General features: G+C 33.8%; 3 protein-coding genes across 4 annotated transcripts; 1 reads left to right on the top strand and 2 right to left on the bottom strand.

The window, feature by feature from the left end:
• Window positions 1–16: 16 nt before the first annotated feature.
• Window positions 17–5,793, bottom strand: LOC122599697. Of its 2 annotated transcripts, XM_043772249.1 has the most exons (13): window positions 5,685–5,778; window positions 4,140–4,181; window positions 3,840–3,888; window positions 3,706–3,754; window positions 3,474–3,544; window positions 3,330–3,388; window positions 2,994–3,098; window positions 2,824–2,881; window positions 2,403–2,539; window positions 2,262–2,318; window positions 2,088–2,185; window positions 1,663–1,862; window positions 17–443 (listed from the first exon to the last, which is right to left on the bottom strand). In XM_043772249.1, exons 2-13 carry the CDS (start codon window positions 4,149–4,151, stop codon window positions 367–369), a joined length of 972 nt encoding a protein of 323 aa, XP_043628184.1. In that variant the 5' UTR covers window positions 4,152–4,181; window positions 5,685–5,778; the 3' UTR covers window positions 17–366. The 2 variants fall into 2 exon arrangements, with proteins under 2 accessions (XP_043628184.1, XP_043628185.1); XM_043772250.1 differs by lacking the exon at window positions 17–443 and having other exon boundaries at window positions 1,767–1,859; window positions 5,685–5,793.
• A 2,283-nt stretch (window positions 5,794–8,076) lies between these two features.
• On the bottom strand, window positions 8,077–12,149 carry LOC122599349 (UDP-galactose/UDP-glucose transporter 7). The gene is made up of 7 exons (XM_043771853.1): window positions 11,821–12,149; window positions 10,762–10,867; window positions 10,428–10,673; window positions 9,579–9,689; window positions 8,964–9,122; window positions 8,581–8,724; window positions 8,077–8,495 (listed from the first exon to the last, which is right to left on the bottom strand). Exons 1-7 carry the CDS (start codon window positions 11,865–11,867, stop codon window positions 8,355–8,357), a joined length of 954 nt encoding a protein of 317 aa, XP_043627788.1. The 5' UTR covers window positions 11,868–12,149; the 3' UTR covers window positions 8,077–8,354.
• Window positions 12,150–13,992: 1,843 nt separating this feature from the next.
• Window positions 13,993–17,783, top strand: LOC122599348 (beta-fructofuranosidase, insoluble isoenzyme CWINV3-like). The gene is made up of 7 exons (XM_043771852.1): window positions 13,993–14,336; window positions 14,502–14,510; window positions 14,801–15,651; window positions 16,017–16,175; window positions 16,464–16,702; window positions 17,128–17,218; window positions 17,325–17,783. Exons 1-7 carry the CDS (start codon window positions 14,177–14,179, stop codon window positions 17,532–17,534), a joined length of 1,719 nt encoding a protein of 572 aa, XP_043627787.1. The 5' UTR covers window positions 13,993–14,176; the 3' UTR covers window positions 17,535–17,783.
• Window positions 17,784–19,098: the final 1,315 nt, after the last annotated feature.

Raw genomic sequence — 19,098 nt, 5'->3', positions numbered from 1 at the left:
TTCCGGCAATTAGGAATATGTAACATCCTGGTTCCCTTTTATCTAATATACCCAGTATTAATGTAACATCGAGGAGTAAATGGATTATCAATAGATACTATGCAGAATTTTAGCTGCAGTTTCACGACTGTACAAATTTCTAAGGTGTGTTTCCGCAAACAGTAAGAAGAATTTCATGTAGAATGCTGATGAAAATCATATCCATTAGGAAATTCCTAAGAAAGTAAGGTTAAGGTATACCAACTTTACAAAAGCATCTACATCTGCTTCAGGGAATCCTTTGCTTGAAAGCATCTACATCTGCTTGAGGGAATTCTCGCTTGTACACCTTCATTTTCAACTTCAAGCCACTTACCTAAAATGTTATCAAGCAGAAGAAGGATCCTTGGACAGGGCATTTTGTTCAAGAGCCTCTTGAAGATTCAACACAATCTCCGCATATGCTACACCACCATCACCACAAAAAGAAGGGTTAGTCAAAGTCACAGCTCACGTCTAACTAAATTGCTTAAAAGAAGAAGAAATGGAAGTGCAGGCATTTTCGCTTCAAAAAGAAAGAGGGTAGCATAACAATTAACTATCAAGTGTTCAGCTCATACGTGTTCAGCTTTATCTAGAAGCAGGAAAATGGATATGTTGGTGACTTGGTAATGGGTCAAAATGGGCTTGGGTCCAAGGGAGTTACATAATCATTACAGCTAGTCATGCCGAGTTGGCTTGAACCCTCAAAACTTTTAGCCTAATTCTGTTAACTTTTTTTCGATATCTAAATTCTAAAAAACTGAATACAACACAAAAACTCTAGTGTTACTACAATAGCTACACACAATAATTGTACGTTTTGGGTGACTTTCGACCCATTTGCTTTTCAACTATTTAAAATTTACCCACTCATAAGTATGGAGCCTAACCCTAGATGACGGTTGGGACTTGTAACAGTCCCTTTCACATTTGTCACTTCAACAAGAAAGTAGCCTAACAAAGCACATAAAGAACTATACCTTATCCGTACCCTAGAGCTTCTGATATGGATATCTCAATCTAAATTCTAAATTTATACTGGAACATACCCTTTTCTAAACATGTCATCTTCTAAATGTTGCTAAACATTACTTTTATTGGATAGAATGCATGTTCCAAATAATTCACACAAACATTTAAAAAGTGTTCTTTTTGTGGGTGGTATGTAATACTCGTATGTAATATCATGTACCATGAATCCATTCATAAGCAGTATCCACGTGATAATGACACAGGATATTAGAGGTGAAATGCTTTTACTCATCATACAGGGGTCGATTTCAGTTCCATTCATCTGAAACGGGCTAGTGGAAAAACTATTTGCTGAAAGCGGAACAGATCAACCGAGTTGAAAGTTGCCAAGAGTCTATCTTTAATGCATACAACCTCTCAATTCGAATTATTTGTAGAGCTGTGTTAATATTGTATATTTATAATAATATTGTTCTTGAAATCATAATGAACACATTAATTAATGAAATAAAAAACTAATGAATGAGCAAAAAAGTGTTATGCGGGTCAATCCAACTAGCACTTTGACACACACCATCTATACCCGTTAACCAACCTTCCAATGTTGCCATCTATAGTGAATGCTTAGGTGACAAATGCATGCTTGATAAAATGAAGAGAGAAGATAACCTTCTGGTAAACTAAGGGTGCTCAAGGCAGCTTCTGCATATAGTAAACGCATGGGACTAGTAATGCTTGCCAAAGATACATTCCCCTTTTTGCTCCTAGTTGGGGACTTATTTGATCTGTTCAGGGGCCATGCCACAACACTGACACGAGTTGGAAGTATTGACAAGAGATCTGCATATCTAAGACTAACCGTCACTCTGCTGCAAGAAAGAACAAAAAGTCAACAGCAACCAAGAATTTTTATATTATTTTTGCAAGACAAATCATAGTTTTAGATTATCATCAAGTCCCTCATCTTGCAGATCAAAATATCACAATACGGTGTTTAAGTAGACGTCAGTTAAAATCTTCAATGGAATTCACGAAGATAAATCATAGTCATCAGCCACTAAGTACACAACAGTATGAAAAGAATATGTACTGACCAATTAAAATCATCTACCACAAATTCGATCATATGGTAGGGAAGACTGTGATAAAGTTCTCCAATTTGATTACCATACAAGTCCTTCACGAGATGAACCTACATTAAGAGCAGTAACAAATGCCATTATAGCCGTAAAAAATTCCTAAATGCTAAGCAAGTTAAAAGCTGATACCTGTTCCCGTCTATCGACATATGCTTGCAATAGGTCTCCAATGTGATCTATGAATTTCTGAAAAAGCATGGTGGAAATAAACATCAAGACAAAACATCGAACAGCAGGAATTAAAGAATGTTTAAGTGCTTACAAAATTACCATTGCATTTGATGATAAAAGTTCATTCTCTAATTCACGTATTGGGAAAAAGAAGGGAATAGTGTGTTCAAGGACAGTCATCTTCTCAAGAAATGACTTGCTTTCAAGAACACAATGATACAGTTCACGTGGCTCGCCTATAATAGATAAAAAGTAAACTAAAATGAGCTTCTCATGACATAGATAAAAGAGTTACCTTGTTGCTAAGCCATCTACTCAAACATATTCAATGTTATTAATGGAACTCCATTTAAGCTTCAAATTTAACAAGAGGATTAACTAATGAAAACATCGGTAAACCAATATAATATAGTAATGACGATTACCAAAAAAACTTGGTTAGCAATACAATCGGCAGGCATGAAAGTCATAAGTTTGCAACATAACTTTCCAACAGAAGAAATGAAATCTAGCAGCTTACCAGCAAAAGATGTTTCATACTGTATGCCAATGCGTGGCCCTTCTAAACAGCATATTGACTGTTATAAAAAGGCTGAATGTGTTATAGATGGAGACGCATTGTAATAAAAATAACCTTGAGATTAATCTGCATAAAACATAACCATTGCCCGCTTATTACATTTATGATACCTTGGTTCCAACTCTATATGTAATTTTCTCGTGAAAAACAGATATTGGCATCATGTTTGTATCAATCGGTAACTGCATCGCCTTTCTATCAGCCTCTATATGAACCTGATATAAGGATATTTCCAATATCAAACAGAGTTAACATCACAGACATGTGAAATAAGCTACCTCTAGAAACAGTAAATTATCATGCTTGATTTGCATCAGAAATTATTAGAAGTGATGTTTACACTTGACAAATCCAAAACCAATTTCGGATGTTTTCAGATAATATTGGCAACCATAGTATAGCACGGATATCATAAATAACTTATGAACAAAGGGAAGAAACCTTACTCGTTCCCTTATTGTTGCCAACAACCCATCATTCCATTGTTCACCGTCTAAACGAAGTTCTGTAAAAAGTAAATTAAACAAATAGTCTTAGCATAACTGAACTTGTGAAAATAAAATAAATACAAAGATTGTAACTAAACTGACCCTGAGTTTGGGATTTAAGTGCTGCTTCAAATTCCCTCTGTAGACGCTCGAATATCATTTTATCCGAGTCTCTAAAAAAATTTCAATAGACGGAAATATAAGATCAATAATTTCAATATACAGTGCATGAGACATTGAACAATATCAAAACATACGGACATAATAAAACATACCTCTTGCTTGAAGTACAAGTATAGACAAAAAAGTTTAACATGACAGAAACAAAGATTACCTAGAAAGACGCTCAGTAAGTTCTCCATGCCTTTTGAGGACGCTTGAAACTGCCAAACGAATCAACTGTAATTCTTGAAGTCATAACAATATAATAACTCAACCCAAACAAGAATTACAAAGTATAAGATGTACATCTAGCTCTTGTAGCATCCAAATGTATATCATCCTCGTGCATGAAGTTCTGCCATAAAGCCAAAAATGTAGCAAGAAGTTAGAATAACCAAATTATGTGTTCATCAAGTGAACAATTTGAATGCATAACGAGTAAAGTCATGATATGTATAAAAAAAAGAATTTAAAATCTCTTCAAAGTTTTTGTAGGTCAATGAACATTATGAAAGGAATAAAAACAATAAAATTATTCTACGGAAAATGAAAATCACTTAATAAATTATAAAACGGAGACGGTGCTAATAGAATACAAGTGATTACCGTTTCTACCATTTTTCTCGCCAGATTCTTGAATGGAACTTACTGCAAGCAAGAAAAATAAATCAAAAGAGCTACATGATCTATGTCAGGGTCCATTTAAAAAACAACTGAAAATAGAACAAACAACCTGACGCTACAACAATAGTAAAAAAAAAGAAGAAAAGAAATAGAGGATAGTATTTCAAAAAACATGCAAAAGTGAATCAAGGTGTTATTAAGTACCAAGTTAATTTTATTGTATATAAAGAAAAGTACCAAGCTCATTAGCTACTATACATTATAATGAAAGTTTATTTACTTTTGTTGCTCTTTTCCCCATCTGTTTTCAATAACCACACATTTTTTATACTGCTTTTCCATCCAAAATAATGTAACATGCTAGACACATTCCAATAACTGGGTCATTATTCAGATCAAGATGACACTAACTTTCATCAGTAACAAAATAAAAGGTAACTGATAATCATTGATTTAACAAATGACTAGATGGTGAATCTAACCCATGAGGCCATGATACTCCAATTTTGTAAGTTTTGCTTTCTTTGACAAAAGATATGGGGCACACAAATTCACTCACAAATAAATGTCTCAAACGAGACTTCAACGCACAAACCAAAAGTTCTTAATGATATATTAACACCAACACGCAACATAAAAGCGGAGGTCATGGTTCAAATCATTCCCACGTCTAACTATAGTGATTATGGGATTTCTCTTTTCCATCCTGGCCGTGGGACCGGTCAGTGGGAGCCATCAGAGGGTTGGTTACCCTATTAGTACCATTAAGAGAAAGGCTACTATGTTGCTTTAACCTATTATATATAGGTGTATATATATATATAAGTATATATATATACACATACATACATGTGTCCCCCCTACCATGTCCCAAACACACCCACCTACATCGCCCGTAGGAGGTCTTAACGTTGATGCATTTAACCTTGACGCGCCAAATTTTTAGACTTTGATGCAACTGCGGCACTTACTTCTGGCGCATCAACTGATCATAGAGTACATCGACTACATCAAAGTGCCAGGTGCATCGAAGAGTAAAAACACGCATCAACTGCTCAGTTCAAAAAAGTCCCCTTTTAAGCGGACGGTGGAGAGAGCACGAGAAAACACCAAAACGCTTCTCACACTTCCTACGTTAACGCCCATTCACAACTCAAACCAATATATACATATACAATTATACATATATATGTGATGACAACAAGAGCTCAATATATCCTGAAAAGAGGCTTACATTTTTTCAGCTAGTATATTAAATCTATAGATACAGATACATAGATATACAAGTTATACATACAGAAAATGTAGTTTGGTAAAAAAAAAAATTGTCAAATCAAAGCCTAACATATAACAAAGAGAAATCGAGCAACACATACACACACACAATCAAGAATATTTGACAAACCAATTTGTGTTAATAGTAAATGTGATAAATTGAATAAATTAGAGATTTAAAGTAGGTGTGACGGTGGCAATTTTGTGAATATATTATGTGTGTCGCCGGAAAAAAGAAAGGAAAAATGGTACCTGACGGTGGTTAGGATTCCGATGGAGATGGAATTGAGAAGCGATGGGTTCAAACACCGGTAAATTTAAGGGGTATATCGGTAAAATAATAGAAAAAAGTTAAAAAGCTAGCAATATATTTTTTTTCTTTCACTAAAAAAGTTATCATTTATCGTCTTAATTTATAAAAATTAGGAAACGATTAATTCTCCTATTAGAATAACTTAAAATCACTAAGACCATTCTAACTACGATATGAAGACATGTGACAAAATCAGGGGCTAGATTAGGAATGATAATTAATAGATACAACACATTACCTTCTTATGGTTTTAGGAAGATTTTTAGGCTAATTTTTAAAAAGATTTATTATTTTTTCCATAAAATTTTAAGAAAATGTTTTTTATAAGCTTTGAATCAGTTAAATTAGTATATGATCTTGGTATGAAACATTAGGAAAGAAAGTTAATTAATTAAAACAATAAATGATTCAAATTTTAACGATTAAAACATTATTATTTTATTACAAATGGCAGTGGTTAAGCATTCTATAGATTTTTTTTTAATCTGTATTCTCCAAACACATTTTAGTATGTACGAGCATAGTGCCCGCGCGTTGCAGCGGCGGAGGAGATGAAGGGTGGTGGAGAAGGAGGGCGACGACAGAGGATGATAAAAGGTGGATGAAAGTGTGTTATGATTAGAGAGAATGAATGAAAGAAGAGTATATTAAAGTTTTATGTTTAAATAAGGGTAAAGTGGATATAGATTATAGATAGTCAGGGGTAAAATGAAAATACTGAAAAAAATGCTTAAATTTCCTAAAATAGATGTCCAATATGTTTTATAAGGAAGTATAGATATAGATATAATGAACTCCATAATTTTTCAAAATATCGTGAAATGTATTTTAACTCAATATGAAAGTTTCATTTTGAACATGAATTACCAATACATATTTTATTATTTTTAGTTTGTTAGAAAGTTGTACTTAACTAAATCTTAATTTTGTTTTACATCTATAACCACTTATAAAACAATTTGACCTTTTCTATTTTAAAAAATACACTTTTTGATACCCAAAATACCCTTATTTCTTAATTTTAATTCCCCTATACACCTAATCTATACTTTTATACTATTTAATAAATAAAACAACCATCTATTTAAAAGTTATGGAGGATTTATCTAAAATACCAATAATGATTAAATTATAATATCAGTCATTTATTCAAAATATCTCCATTAACCTTTTACATCAATTACTTTTACATCAATTATCTACACCACTCGATTCCGTCTCCACTATCAACAGTCGCCCCCACCACCACATTGTTACCGCTACAACCACCGCCGAATCATGCGGGTACCATGCTAGTTTATGTAAAGTTTAATCATTAAGGAGAAGTAAATGCTCAATGAGTGATATATCCAACTAATGAATAAGATGTAATTTAATTTATTCAACTCTAATGAATAAGATGTATATGTTAACTGATCGGTATATCCAACCAACTTTGATTTATTGATTCATTCAAATCTGATTATTCAATCAACATCTTGATTTATTATTCATGTATGATTAGTAAGAAATAAATACAAACTCACTAGCATATCTAATCAACCTTAGGCTATGTAACAAAGTACACACATAACCGAGCATGCTAATCCAGTTTAAGGAACTAGACGTGAAAACCTTTTGGTCTTGGAGACTCTAAGTTAGAGCCAAATATTTATATGACCAAACAAGGGCCGATGATGAAATCAATCCGGTTGTAAGAGTTGCAACCCACGAAATAAGATTCACTGTAAGCCGACTCGGTAAAAGGCTTATTCGGTTTATAGATTTTGGTTCAGCCGGTGCATATATATAATTACCATAACAAAGTTTGTTGCAACAACTTTCTTATAATTACTTAAAATATCATGCCTGTATATGGATTATATTGGTAGTATGGTTTCATTTCAAAAATCATAGCTTTGGACTTTATACACAAAAACAAAAGTCGAGGAGTCAAAATGAGATGCAATACAAGTTGAGGTAATGAGGTTTGAACTTTGATGATAGGTAACAAAAAGGAGCCCTTACATAGTTAACATACACAAGTACTCTTGGCATAAACATACGCACAAAAAGGAGCCCTTACATAGAAAGCAAGTTCAAGGTAAGGTGTAGACATTGTTATATACTTGTATCTTGATTATCATTAAAATATCAACATTATAAAGTAGAAGGACAAACATATTAGAATGCCCTAACCACATAGGCTGAGCAAATCCCATTCTTAACCAGAAAATCACGGTATATAAACAGATGCCCTAACCTATGGAGCTTTTCAATGAATTAAGCAATACCGTGATAGGTGATAACATCTTTTAATAAATGATATTTGACACATGAAAATAAACCATATACAACAACAAAAGTTCATCACATTTCAAAGCTGGAATGTAGTATATGCATCTTGTGGCATAAGAAAAATGAGTAACTACATATACAAGGGTTCCCTCTTCTTGTTTTTCACTTTTAACTCTTTGTTTCAACTAGAAGCATTTATGCATAAATGCTTCACATTTACTACCCTTCAACATATGATTGTAACTAGCTTAATTAAACCTCTTGTTTTTGGAGCTATCGAGATGAAATTGCTATCAACTTACAAAGAAATAGATATAGGAAGACACATTTAGTTATCTTGGGATTGTCGTTCTTCGGATTTTCTCTTGATACTTAGCAAGCGAATACCACAAACCACCAAGAGTGTTGATCACCAATCCACTCACATTCAGAAAGTGTACCTTAACTCCTCCCAACAAGAAGAACCCAAGGGTCTGACAAACCAATCAAAACCAATTAATTGCCAATAGTGAATGATGTTATACATTTAACTAATTATAAAAAGGCATGGTGACTTACAGTGGATCCAACGCCCTTCAGGACCCCAACAATAGTTGTAGTAAGAGCAGAATTGACTATGGTACACAGAAACATGGTGTAGTTCAAGACTATGCCCATCACCAGTGAAAGAATAAACATCACAAAGAAGTACACTGAAGAACTCTGCTACAACATAAAAGGGAATCATTCAAATTAGCAGGCAGCATATGTAACACACGACAGATTAGCTTTGCATATAAAATCAAGAAAATAAAGAGTAGAAATTGACAAGTATCTAAAAGGCCGGACGCCATGATTACCAACACACACAATTGTCATATCTATGAAGATCTTTTGGTCTTTAACTTAAAATTTAAATATAAGCAACCATGAGCTTACAAGACTAAACTAAAAATCCTGACCTTTGCATATAATAACGAGAGTGAACTTGGGAATTCTCCGGTAACTATTATGAGAAATACAAGGAAAGGCATGGATAGAAGACTGTTGTAAAACATGATTTCAATTGATGAAAGCCCATCTTCAGCACCAGACCGTTCAACCAATACGAGGTACATTGTCTGCATATGCCAACCAAATGTCATTTCGACCAGATAAATAAATTACTCAAGTTAGAAGAGGTGACGAAATGAGCGGCTCAGGTGAGTTGGATGATGATGGGTCAACATAAGTAACTGTGGTACTGGTCAAGTTAATATGGACCAATTTTTGTCCAGTTCATCAGTTTCTATTAGTAAGTGTGGTAAATACGACTATCAAAACTATACTTTCATTATATCTAATCTTGCATATGCATTAAAGACAACTTCGGGGTTTGGGCCGATTTTCGACACATTCCCTTTATAACTGAATGTGGTGATTTGGCTTGTTTGACCCATATAGAGATAACATATCTTGTTATTGAACCCAATTCGACCCATTAAAAAGTTAAAGTTTGAAATGGCCACCTCTACAAATTAGAGCAGAAGCGGTATGTAATTGCTTAGCATGTAGACCTAGAAAAGCTAAAATCTTACCTGGAAGAAGACAGAGATGAGAGCCATGATATATCCAAATAAATCAAAGGAAAAATCTCCCAGTGCTGCAATCATTACGCCGGCAGCAGTGAGTGATACAGAAAAAATGACCTGAAACGAAAGGCAAAGAAAAATCATATTATTAGTCATCTCCGACTTTTTCTAAAAGGAAGTAGAAGTGTAGAACGTTAACAAAGATCCTTGAGTCATGATAACGGAAATCTAAATAAGCAAATGGCAATGAGAGTGGATATATATCTAATATTTTCATGACAACAGTTGGCAAAATGGAACAATAGGCCTATCAACTAAGGGAGTGTGGATCCAAGTCTAGTTAGAGACAGAGGATATTATTTGCCTTTAAAGGAAAACAAGTAGCAAAACTGGGGGCAGACAACGGTGCATAGTAGCGTGTGTGTCTTCACTGTTCAAAAAATTTATAACTTTGGCTCAATTTGCATGGCAAAGCATCAACCAAGAAAGACTCAGACAGAAGGGCATAACGAATAATACCATATAATTTTATATACCCCAAAACAAGTTATCAAAGCACATCACCAAATAGTGAGATCACACTAATAAATTGATAATTATAAATTATATCAATAAAATTACCAAGAAGAGAAATGATTCAATTAAAAAAAAAGTTACCAAGTATTAAACTTCAAGAGTCATTATTATGATTTTCATACTCAACCAACAATTTGCAGAAAAGGTATTGTAGCTCAAATGTAGAACGGCATGAGAAAACAATTCCCTCCGCTGATTGAATAAAATACAGAAATTAAAAAATAAACCCTTATTAAACTTTTACGCTAACATAAACATGACGGGATGCAATAACATTACCTGTTTCGAGTGTTTTCCCTTCTTATAAAAGAGTCCAGCAACTAATACAGCAAGGGGCGTTAACCGTTTAATAGCAATGTACATAGGAATATTAACTCCTTTCAAGCTAGCTAAAGCAAAAGCCACGTTTCCATTATAAAAGAGGGAAACAAGAACAAGTTTTTTTGCAGTATCAACATTTAATGCTTTGGCTCTTGTCCATCCCATTACTCTCCCGAAGTGTATAAGTAATGCAGTTGCCATTTGCTGAAACATTTCCAGCGCAACATGTAAGTACTTTCAAAAAATTCACAAAATCAGTAATATTGTAAAGGTAAACCCACTTAGTATTTACCTGCAAGGTCAGAAGAGTCATAGAATATGCATACTCCATAACAACTGCTTTATTTATGAACACCATAGCCATCGATGCAATTCCATACGATAATGCAGCAAATAAACTACACAAAAGAATAGCTTCAAGATTTAACTGATATGCACATTGACAATTGACACAATGCTACTGCAATACTTTTTCAACTCTCTTTAGGGCGAAGTCTTACACTCATAACCTATCCACCTATTATGTACACCAACTGTCTCAAGTGAGGGACTCGAACCTGTAACTATTGGTTAATAGGTCACACCTAATACCGGTTAGTTTAAACTATGTTGTCTTACTGCCATAACCTACCGTTGTCTTGTCTCCTTTTGCTATTTTCAGCAAAAAACATCTAATACTTGTTCAAAAGCCCTATGCCATATACATTCTAACATCTTACCTACAAAATTCTACAAACTTGTAGCCACATTATTTTTAAGCATCATCACAACACCCAAGTTACAACTTACGAAACCAAAATATATTTTTGAAATCATTAGATAGACCACTCAACTTCATGAGTATTTCTCAAATCGTTTAGGCCAACGGCACGTAGCTCAGTTGGTAATGGGTAGGTGCTTTTTTGCCACAAATAGCACAAGGTCTCGGGTTCAAGCCCAGACATCCGCATAGACACTACCACTTAGTGAGTCAGGTAATACCGATTGTGGGCCGGTTTAGGTCGCCAGTTATCAACCTTTTGCCACAAAATTTACCTAAAAAAATTCAAAAAATTTTGGGACCCATTTCCAATGACCAAATTACATATCAACCAAAAGGGTATCGCCTTTCGTAATTCTTCAAAACAAAGAATTGACATTTTCAGCTTGAAACACAATAAAGTAGCTAACTTGATCAACTATGAGCAAATATGCAAACACCAATCACACACATTGCTACATAACTACATCAATAAATCTAAAAACTATCTATATCTACAACCCCCATATAAATCTTGATCTGAAAGCATTAATAAATCAAAAATCTTGAATATGAAACAAAAACTGGGTATAAAAAAGAAAAATAACTGACCTAAGATAAGGAGGTGTAGTAGTAGTAGCAGTCATATCTTTGTCCATTGTGTGTTGAACTACAGGAAATTATGAATAAAATTGTGAAGAATGATGAAAAAAAGGTTAAATAATTTAGGGGTTCATAAAAGATTTTAGGTGAGTGAGTTTATGATTAGTGTTAGTAGGAATGCAGAGTATATATAAAGAATGAGACTTTCTTGTTTGGATCATAATGATGATAGTCAAGTAGTAAGTGGGTTTATGGCTATAGTTGAATTTGATAAAGAGGAGGCTAGCTAGGTGATGTGAGGGATCATAGATTCAATTGCATTTGGGGATCTTGGTAGTGTTTTTGGAATTTGGATCTTTAAGTTAAGATTATTTAACAAAATTTGAAATTTATATGTTTTAATAATATGAAGGATGATATTGTAATTAGAGAAAAAAAATTGTTTTCGGTAAAATCGATATTGTAACAATGTAACATGTTTTTTTTCTTTCAAATTTACGCAAATTCTAAGGTCACGATTATTCCATGTTATGATTGATTAGATCTTAATCCGTGAGTTGTAATTTCACCATTTTTTTGTTTTATTTTCCTTAATTTGCAAGTATGTAGATGAAACTTTACAAGTTAATAACTTTTTGTAGTGATAAAATAATATATTGGTAGATGTTTAGTTTAAATACAAATTTGTTTGTTAAGAGAGGTGTTGCACGATGGTATGTTTTTAAATAAAACCCTCAAAATTATGGGGTTTTGAATAAGTAATAGACATCTTTGGAGAGTAAAGAACATCAGAAAATTTTTGTATACACATAATCTGCTAATGTGATGAATTGGTGAAACATAGAAATCATCTTCTTATTTTTAATTATAGGAAAAATTGCAAGAGTAAAACAAAATTGGTTGCTTGGAAATGGACAATCTATCTTATCATTTTGTGTAACAAGGGATATGGTCATACATGGAATGTGTTTGAAGACGCAGAATATACATCAATTACACATTTCTTTTCATTTTCACCGTCACAATACCTTTTTCATCTCCAAGAACACCTCTTACCATCCGTATCTCTTCATCACCTCATACTATGTACCGGCTTGACGTTTTTAGAGGCTTTAAGCGAGATCAAATTTGGATTTGGGAGTCTAAATAACCAGAAAAAGCCAAAAAAAAAAAAAGTTCAACATATGTTGTTGAACTACTAGTTAAAAAAGACGTAGAGGTTGATGTAAAAATCAATTAGGGTGTTATTTCCATGAAAATTGTATAAATATATCTAGTCCAAAATCCAAACATTAAACCTACAATATAAAAAATTGAGGCATTAGATTTTTGGAGGCCTAAAGTGATTGTTTAGCCCATAATAACTATAGAGTCAGCTATGCTCATACTAAAAAATTGTTTAAACGGCTAAAATAGTCATTGGTATAAGATCCCCAACCCTATTTGCTTGCGTCCTCCTCGTTGAATACAGGACCCCCCCCCCCCCCCCCCCCCCAATCACGACAGGGCGGTGCGATCCATGCCACCCACGATGCCATAGATGGCAAGGGCCTAAGTCAATGACATCTTGGTCCCAAGTTAAGTTGACACGAACTATACATTCAACCCAATAGGATCCATTTATGACAACATGGGCAATATCAGGAGTTTGGAATTATGGAATATCATGCACAAAACCATAATATAAACGATTGTACATTAAAGTGAAGTATTAAAGAGCAATGGATAACTGGATAAGATTTATAAATCAAACCAAAATATAGATTATGCATTAGCATCACCATATTGATAAATGATTCAAGAATGGTACCTACTAAAATGGCCTTGAAGGATTAATGAATTTTACACAAGTTAGATCATGCATAAAATAATTACCAAATAATATAAAATCTTATAAAATACACAAGATGATACGAACTTATAGTCTAGATTGAGAGTGACCTTCACGGTTTGTGATAAATTCTTCATTTGTTTAGGTGACCACAAAACATTTAATGCTATAAGATATTTGCTTAGTTTTTGACTTTTTGGCCATATTATGATTGTTAATCATTTTCACACACATCAATAATACATAGTTTCTATCAACCAATAATCCAAATGAGAGGGACCAAATATAATTTAATGATTTTTAGATCTGCCTACAGGCCACCACACTTGACCACAAACTGCATAGTTTGCAGTTTCATGGTTTTTTTTAGAATCAAGCTATGTTTGTATTGACAAACATTATCTATGTATTGTAAGGAAGTATATAGTTCCTATATATAGTCACCTTATATTGTCTATAAATAAATATATTATATATATATCGGCTTCCTTGTAAACACACAAACAAAATATATTCCATAACTTTTTCTCAGTTATGGAAGTTTATGGTGTTTTGGTTTTTGCTTTGTGTTGTATGCTGTTTTTCAATGGTGTCGAGGTTGCCGTGGGGCTAAAAAGACGCGAATCACCGTCAAAAGTGTCACAGCCTTACAGGACTGCATATCATTTCCAGCCTTCAAAAAACTGGATGAATGGTAAAAACAACTCTTTTCTTGGTTGACTTCCATTTTTTCTTACCTGTTGCTCATTTATGTTATGGTGCTTAATGTGTCGACTAATGTATGCGTTTTATATCGTGTTCTTTTACATGTTCTAATGATCGGTCTCCATGCTCATTCTGTTGCTGGTGGAATTTGCAGATCCTAATGGTAAAACACACTTCTAACTTTTTTTTTGAGAGTGAATTGCATGTTATAATAATGTACTATCAGTCAGTTTTGGCAGTAATTAAGAAAAGTATATTGAAGAGTATTCATTTTCTCATATTATGAAATTATAATCAAATAGTTCATAAAAATAAAATGTTTAGAACTTTAAGATTTTGGAAGTATGTTTCTTAAACATTGTTTTACATGCAATTTATCCTTTTATAGAATGATATAAATTGAAACAAGTTTTTGGTGAAATTGGTCATGGACTTTTGGCATTTATAATGCAGGACCAATGTATTATAAGGGAATCTACCATTTTTTCTATCAATATAATCCCTATGGTGCACTATGGGGAAACATTTCATGGGCTCATGCAATATCCTATGATCTTATCAATTGGGTACATCTAGATGTTGCTCTAGTCCCAAACGAGCCTTACGATATCAATGGCTGCTTTTCTGGTTCCACCACGATTCTTTCAAATGGCGCACCAGCGATCCTATATACAGGCAGTGACACCAAGAAAGGCCAAGTCCAAAACTTGGCATTTCCTAAAAACATCTCTGATCCACTACTAATTGAATGGGTGAAATCGTCGCATAACCCTATATTAAGTGTTCCTGATGGAATTGACACGTCATCATATAGAGATCCATCAACGGCTTGGATGGGTGCAGATGGAGAATGGAGGGTTGTGATTGGAAGTGAGATGGACCATCATGGATTAGCTATTCTTTACAAAAGTAAAGATTTTACTCATTGGGTTAAGTCTTCGAGCCCTTTGCATTTTTCAAACAAAACAATGATGTGGGAATGTCCTGATTTTTACCCAGTTAGCGTTAAGGAAAAAAACGGGCTAGATACATCCGTTGAAGGGGAAAATATTAGACATGTTCTTAAAGCAAGTTTTAATAGCCACGATTATTATATTTTGGGAGATTATGATCCGAAAACTGACCACTATAACGTTGATATTGACTTCATGGATAGTAAAGGGTCATTACGGTATGATTATGGGAGGTTTTATGCATCAAAATCATTTTATGATGCTGAGAAGAAGAGAAGGATATTATGGTCATGGATTAATGAAGGTGATAGTGAATCAGATGATACCAAAAAAGGCTGGTCTGGCCTTCAGGTGAGCTTTTACTCTCTTTTTTTCCCAAGTTACTGGCTCAACTCTTCATCATGGTTCATGGTAGGATCTAGAGGTGGCAGAATGGTCAGATTGGGCAACGGGTCAAAATGGGCTGGGTTTTTTTAATGGTCTAAATATAATTACAAAAAAGAAAAATACCATTACAACAATAAAGATAATAGCATAGAAAGTTTTAATAAAGTGGTTTTATGCAATTAATTATGTGTCAAATAACTTTGATCCGTTTGGCATTTCGACCCATTTGGCCTTTTATTCCATTTAGGTAAATCGCTTATCTTAAGTTAGCGCATATCAACCCATCTAAGTATATATCTGTAATAAATTGATTGGCAATGAGTTTTCAGTCAATTCCTAGGAGCATATGGCTTAATGAAAAGGGAGATCAGCTGATGCAGTGGCCCGTTAAGGAACTTGAAAACTTACATACACGAAAAGTTCATTTGGAGAATAAACAACTCAAGGGTGGATCCCTGATCGAAATTTCAGGAATCACAGCTTCACAAGTGAGTAAAACTAGCTCTTGTATTAAGCATTATCAAGAATAAAAATCTCAAGAGAGATTATACCGCTTTTTGGAGTTGAGGCTCTGGCATAACACTTTACGAACTGAGATTTAGTTCCAAACGAAAAATCATTTTTGTTTCTTTACAAGCTTTTATTAAGCACATCAAACTGCTAACAATAAATAGATCAGATGAATATCAGCAAAAAGTTGTAAAGTAGTTTGTTTGACCTGCATAGTCAACAGGTTACACATTTACACATTGAAGATAATATACCTCTCATTGTAGGCTGATGTAGAAGTGACGTTTAGTTTGTCGAATCTCAATGAAGCAGAGGTGTTGAGTTCAGAAGTAGTTGATCCACAAATTCTGTGTACACAAAAAAATGCTTCGGTGAGTGGCAGATTCGGGCCTTTTGGCTTGATGGTTTTTGCTTCAGAGGACCTGATTGAGCACACTGCTGTCTTCTTTCGTATTTTTAAAAGTTCTAACGATTTTCGAGTACTAATGTGTGCTGACCAAAGCAGGTTAGATCTAATCTTTGCTAAACATATATATCTACTTTACTATTGCCATGGCCACAAGACCGCGGATTTTTGTTTATCAGAATGGGTTAAAAAATGTTTATTTTGTTTATGTTGGGTTGACCCGAATCACCTTTTTTTCTGAAAATATATTCTATTTATAAAAACTAGTATATCATTACAGAATAAGATACCAATAATCTAAATCTAACTTTTCAGTTATGAGATTTATAGCTCATGCATTAGAATACACTTCAGGCGACTTTCAACTTGTTTCTTTCTACGTTACTTTCTTTTTATTAAACCCCTTTGGCCCTAGAGGTCAAACATGACCCGTATCTACCAATGGATAAGTAAATGGGTCAGGACTTCATAGAGAGAAGTAGAGAACCTTAATGGTGTTATCTCATAATCTTTTATTCTTACAGGTCATCATTGAGACCAAAGGTTGACAAATCAATATACGGAGCTTTTCTGGCGCTTGATCCTCGTCTAGCAAAGATTTCTTTGAGAACCTTGGTACTTTTATCACCAATTAACAACAATATTTGTATGATTCATCTAAGAGTTCCCTCCCCGTTTTATCTTAACGGGGTGTTGTTGTACCATTTCCTTTGATTTGCAGATAGATCATTCCATTGTTGAAAGTTTTGGTGGAGAAGGGTTAGCGTGTATTACAGCCAGAGTTTATCCAAGCCTTGCTATCAACGATCAAGCACACATTTATGCATTCAACAATGGGAGTCAAATTTTGAGCATATCGAGTTTAAGTGCTTGGAGCATGAAGAAAGCTCAAATTGTTCCCATGGCCAAAAGAAGAAAGCCTATCAAGTAAACGTTCCCATTTATGATCAATATATTGTGAAGATCACAGTATAGATTCACTAGTTCATGCTATCTATGCAAAAGCGCAAAGAATTTTTTTAGATAGACTAGATAAAATTCTCGGCCATTTGGTTAATTTGGATCGATAGGATAGTTGCTCTCGACTTCGTATGAACCACTTGTGTTGATCATTGGAAGGTTAGGTTCCTCTTTTGGACAATCATATTGAATAACAATACTTTTCAATTTTGAAGTAAAAGTAATATGCTGCAACACATAAACTCCAATCTCCCCAAATTATTAAGTATGCTATAAATTTCAGATAGGGTTAAGTCACTGGATGACCATCGTACTTTCCTTCTTGTACATGGTTGCCCATCAAATCAGAAAACTAAGCTGTATGACAAACATACTTTTCAAATTTGTACACAGTTGACCGGTAAAAGATAACATACTCAAAAATGCAATTCCAAATACGTAGGTAAAAGCTGTATGACCAATATGTAATACGAATATACTAATCATATAACATACTCAAAATGCAATTCCAAATACGTAGAAAAAGATAACATACACAGTTGTTTGGCTATTGCCAATAGAAAAACTATTTCGGGTGTTTTAAAAACTCTTTTGCTACCGGGTGCTTTTACAAAAAAAATAGATAAAATAACAAGTCTTAAATACTTAATGGGCTACGGCTCATCAATTAAGTTTGGGCCTTCCCCAACCCAACTACAGTCTAGTAGTCTACATATATATGGATTGAAAAATGGACGATTTCCATTCTCTGGTTTAGTTGTAAAAGTTTGGTTTTTAAGGTGAAAATACATAGAACTTCAACTTCAAATAATCCTAGGAGTAAAAATATAACTCCTTGTGGTCATGGAGGTCACCGACGACGACTCTAGGCTACTTGCTGAGCGAGTGGTTGCCCTGAGACTAGTCGGCTTGCAAAGAAGGTCAAATAGCTAAATTAAAAACTATAAAAATGAAGATTTTGCCTTTAACTTCAACAGCAAACTGACCAAGCAACCAACTTCAAATTTTGCCTTTAATGAAGATCTTGGAAATCGTTTGGTTATCATATCAGCATCATAGTTATTTATATGATTTTTGTTTTTAGCTTAATTAATTAGTCACTTCACGTTCACTACTTCACATCAATATACATATGCTTTTACTTGTAACAAAAAAGTAAACATTTACCATTACAGTGATTTGCATTTGCTAACAAATTAGTTTCTTAAAAGATCGAATCAATATGGGGATTTTGAGTTTTGTGACAATTTTTGAAAATTTATATACATATTTATCGATCATAAGTTCTAACTTTATTATAAAAATTTTATCACATGTAATAAAACAATATTATAATCCTCGTTTGTATTTATAATTCGAAGATTGTAATTTTAATGTTGAGGTAAGGTATGCATCAGTGCGTCGTCCCACAAAATTTTCTTGCCAATATAACGAACTGATCAACTTAAACTTCCATTCAAAGTAATTCCCCTTCAAGTTTTTTTTACCCATCCATACCTTTGAATGAATATTATTAGCTATGCGTACGAACTTGC

This window comes from Erigeron canadensis, chromosome 5, assembly GCF_010389155.1.
Source record: "Erigeron canadensis isolate Cc75 chromosome 5, C_canadensis_v1, whole genome shotgun sequence".
Taxonomy (NCBI): domain Eukaryota; kingdom Viridiplantae; phylum Streptophyta; class Magnoliopsida; order Asterales; family Asteraceae; genus Erigeron; species Erigeron canadensis.
This window is presented reverse-complemented; position numbering and strand designations above follow the sequence as displayed.

Excerpts from the sequence above, each read along its gene's own strand:
- LOC122599348 (XM_043771852.1), top strand. The coding sequence starts at position 14,177 with ATGGAAGTTTATGGTGTTTTGGTTTTTGCTTTGTGTTGTATGCTGTTT. Across the intron at positions 16,176-16,463 it reads CAGGAATCACAGCTTCACAA|GCTGATGTAGAAGTGACGTT; the intron begins GTGAGTAAAACT and ends CTCTCATTGTAG. Across the intron at positions 16,703-17,127 it reads ATGTGTGCTGACCAAAGCAG|GTCATCATTGAGACCAAAGG; the intron begins GTTAGATCTAAT and ends TTATTCTTACAG.
- LOC122599697 (XM_043772249.1), bottom strand. Across the intron at positions 2,882-2,993 it reads CATATAGAGTTGGAACCAAG|TCAATATGCTGTTTAGAAGG; the intron begins GTATCATAAATG and ends TTTTTATAACAG. Across the intron at positions 2,319-2,402 it reads TTTTATCATCAAATGCAATG|AAATTCATAGATCACATTGG; the intron begins GTAATTTTGTAA and ends ATGCTTTTTCAG.
- LOC122599349 (XM_043771853.1), bottom strand. The coding sequence starts at position 11,867 with ATGGACAAAGATATGACTGCTACTACTACTACACCTCCTTATCTTAG. Across the intron at positions 9,123-9,578 it reads TCATCTCTGTCTTCTTCCAG|ACAATGTACCTCGTATTGGT; the intron begins GTAAGATTTTAG and ends TGGCATATGCAG. Across the intron at positions 8,496-8,580 it reads TGAAGGGCGTTGGATCCACT|ACCCTTGGGTTCTTCTTGTT; the intron begins GTAAGTCACCAT and ends TTGGTTTGTCAG.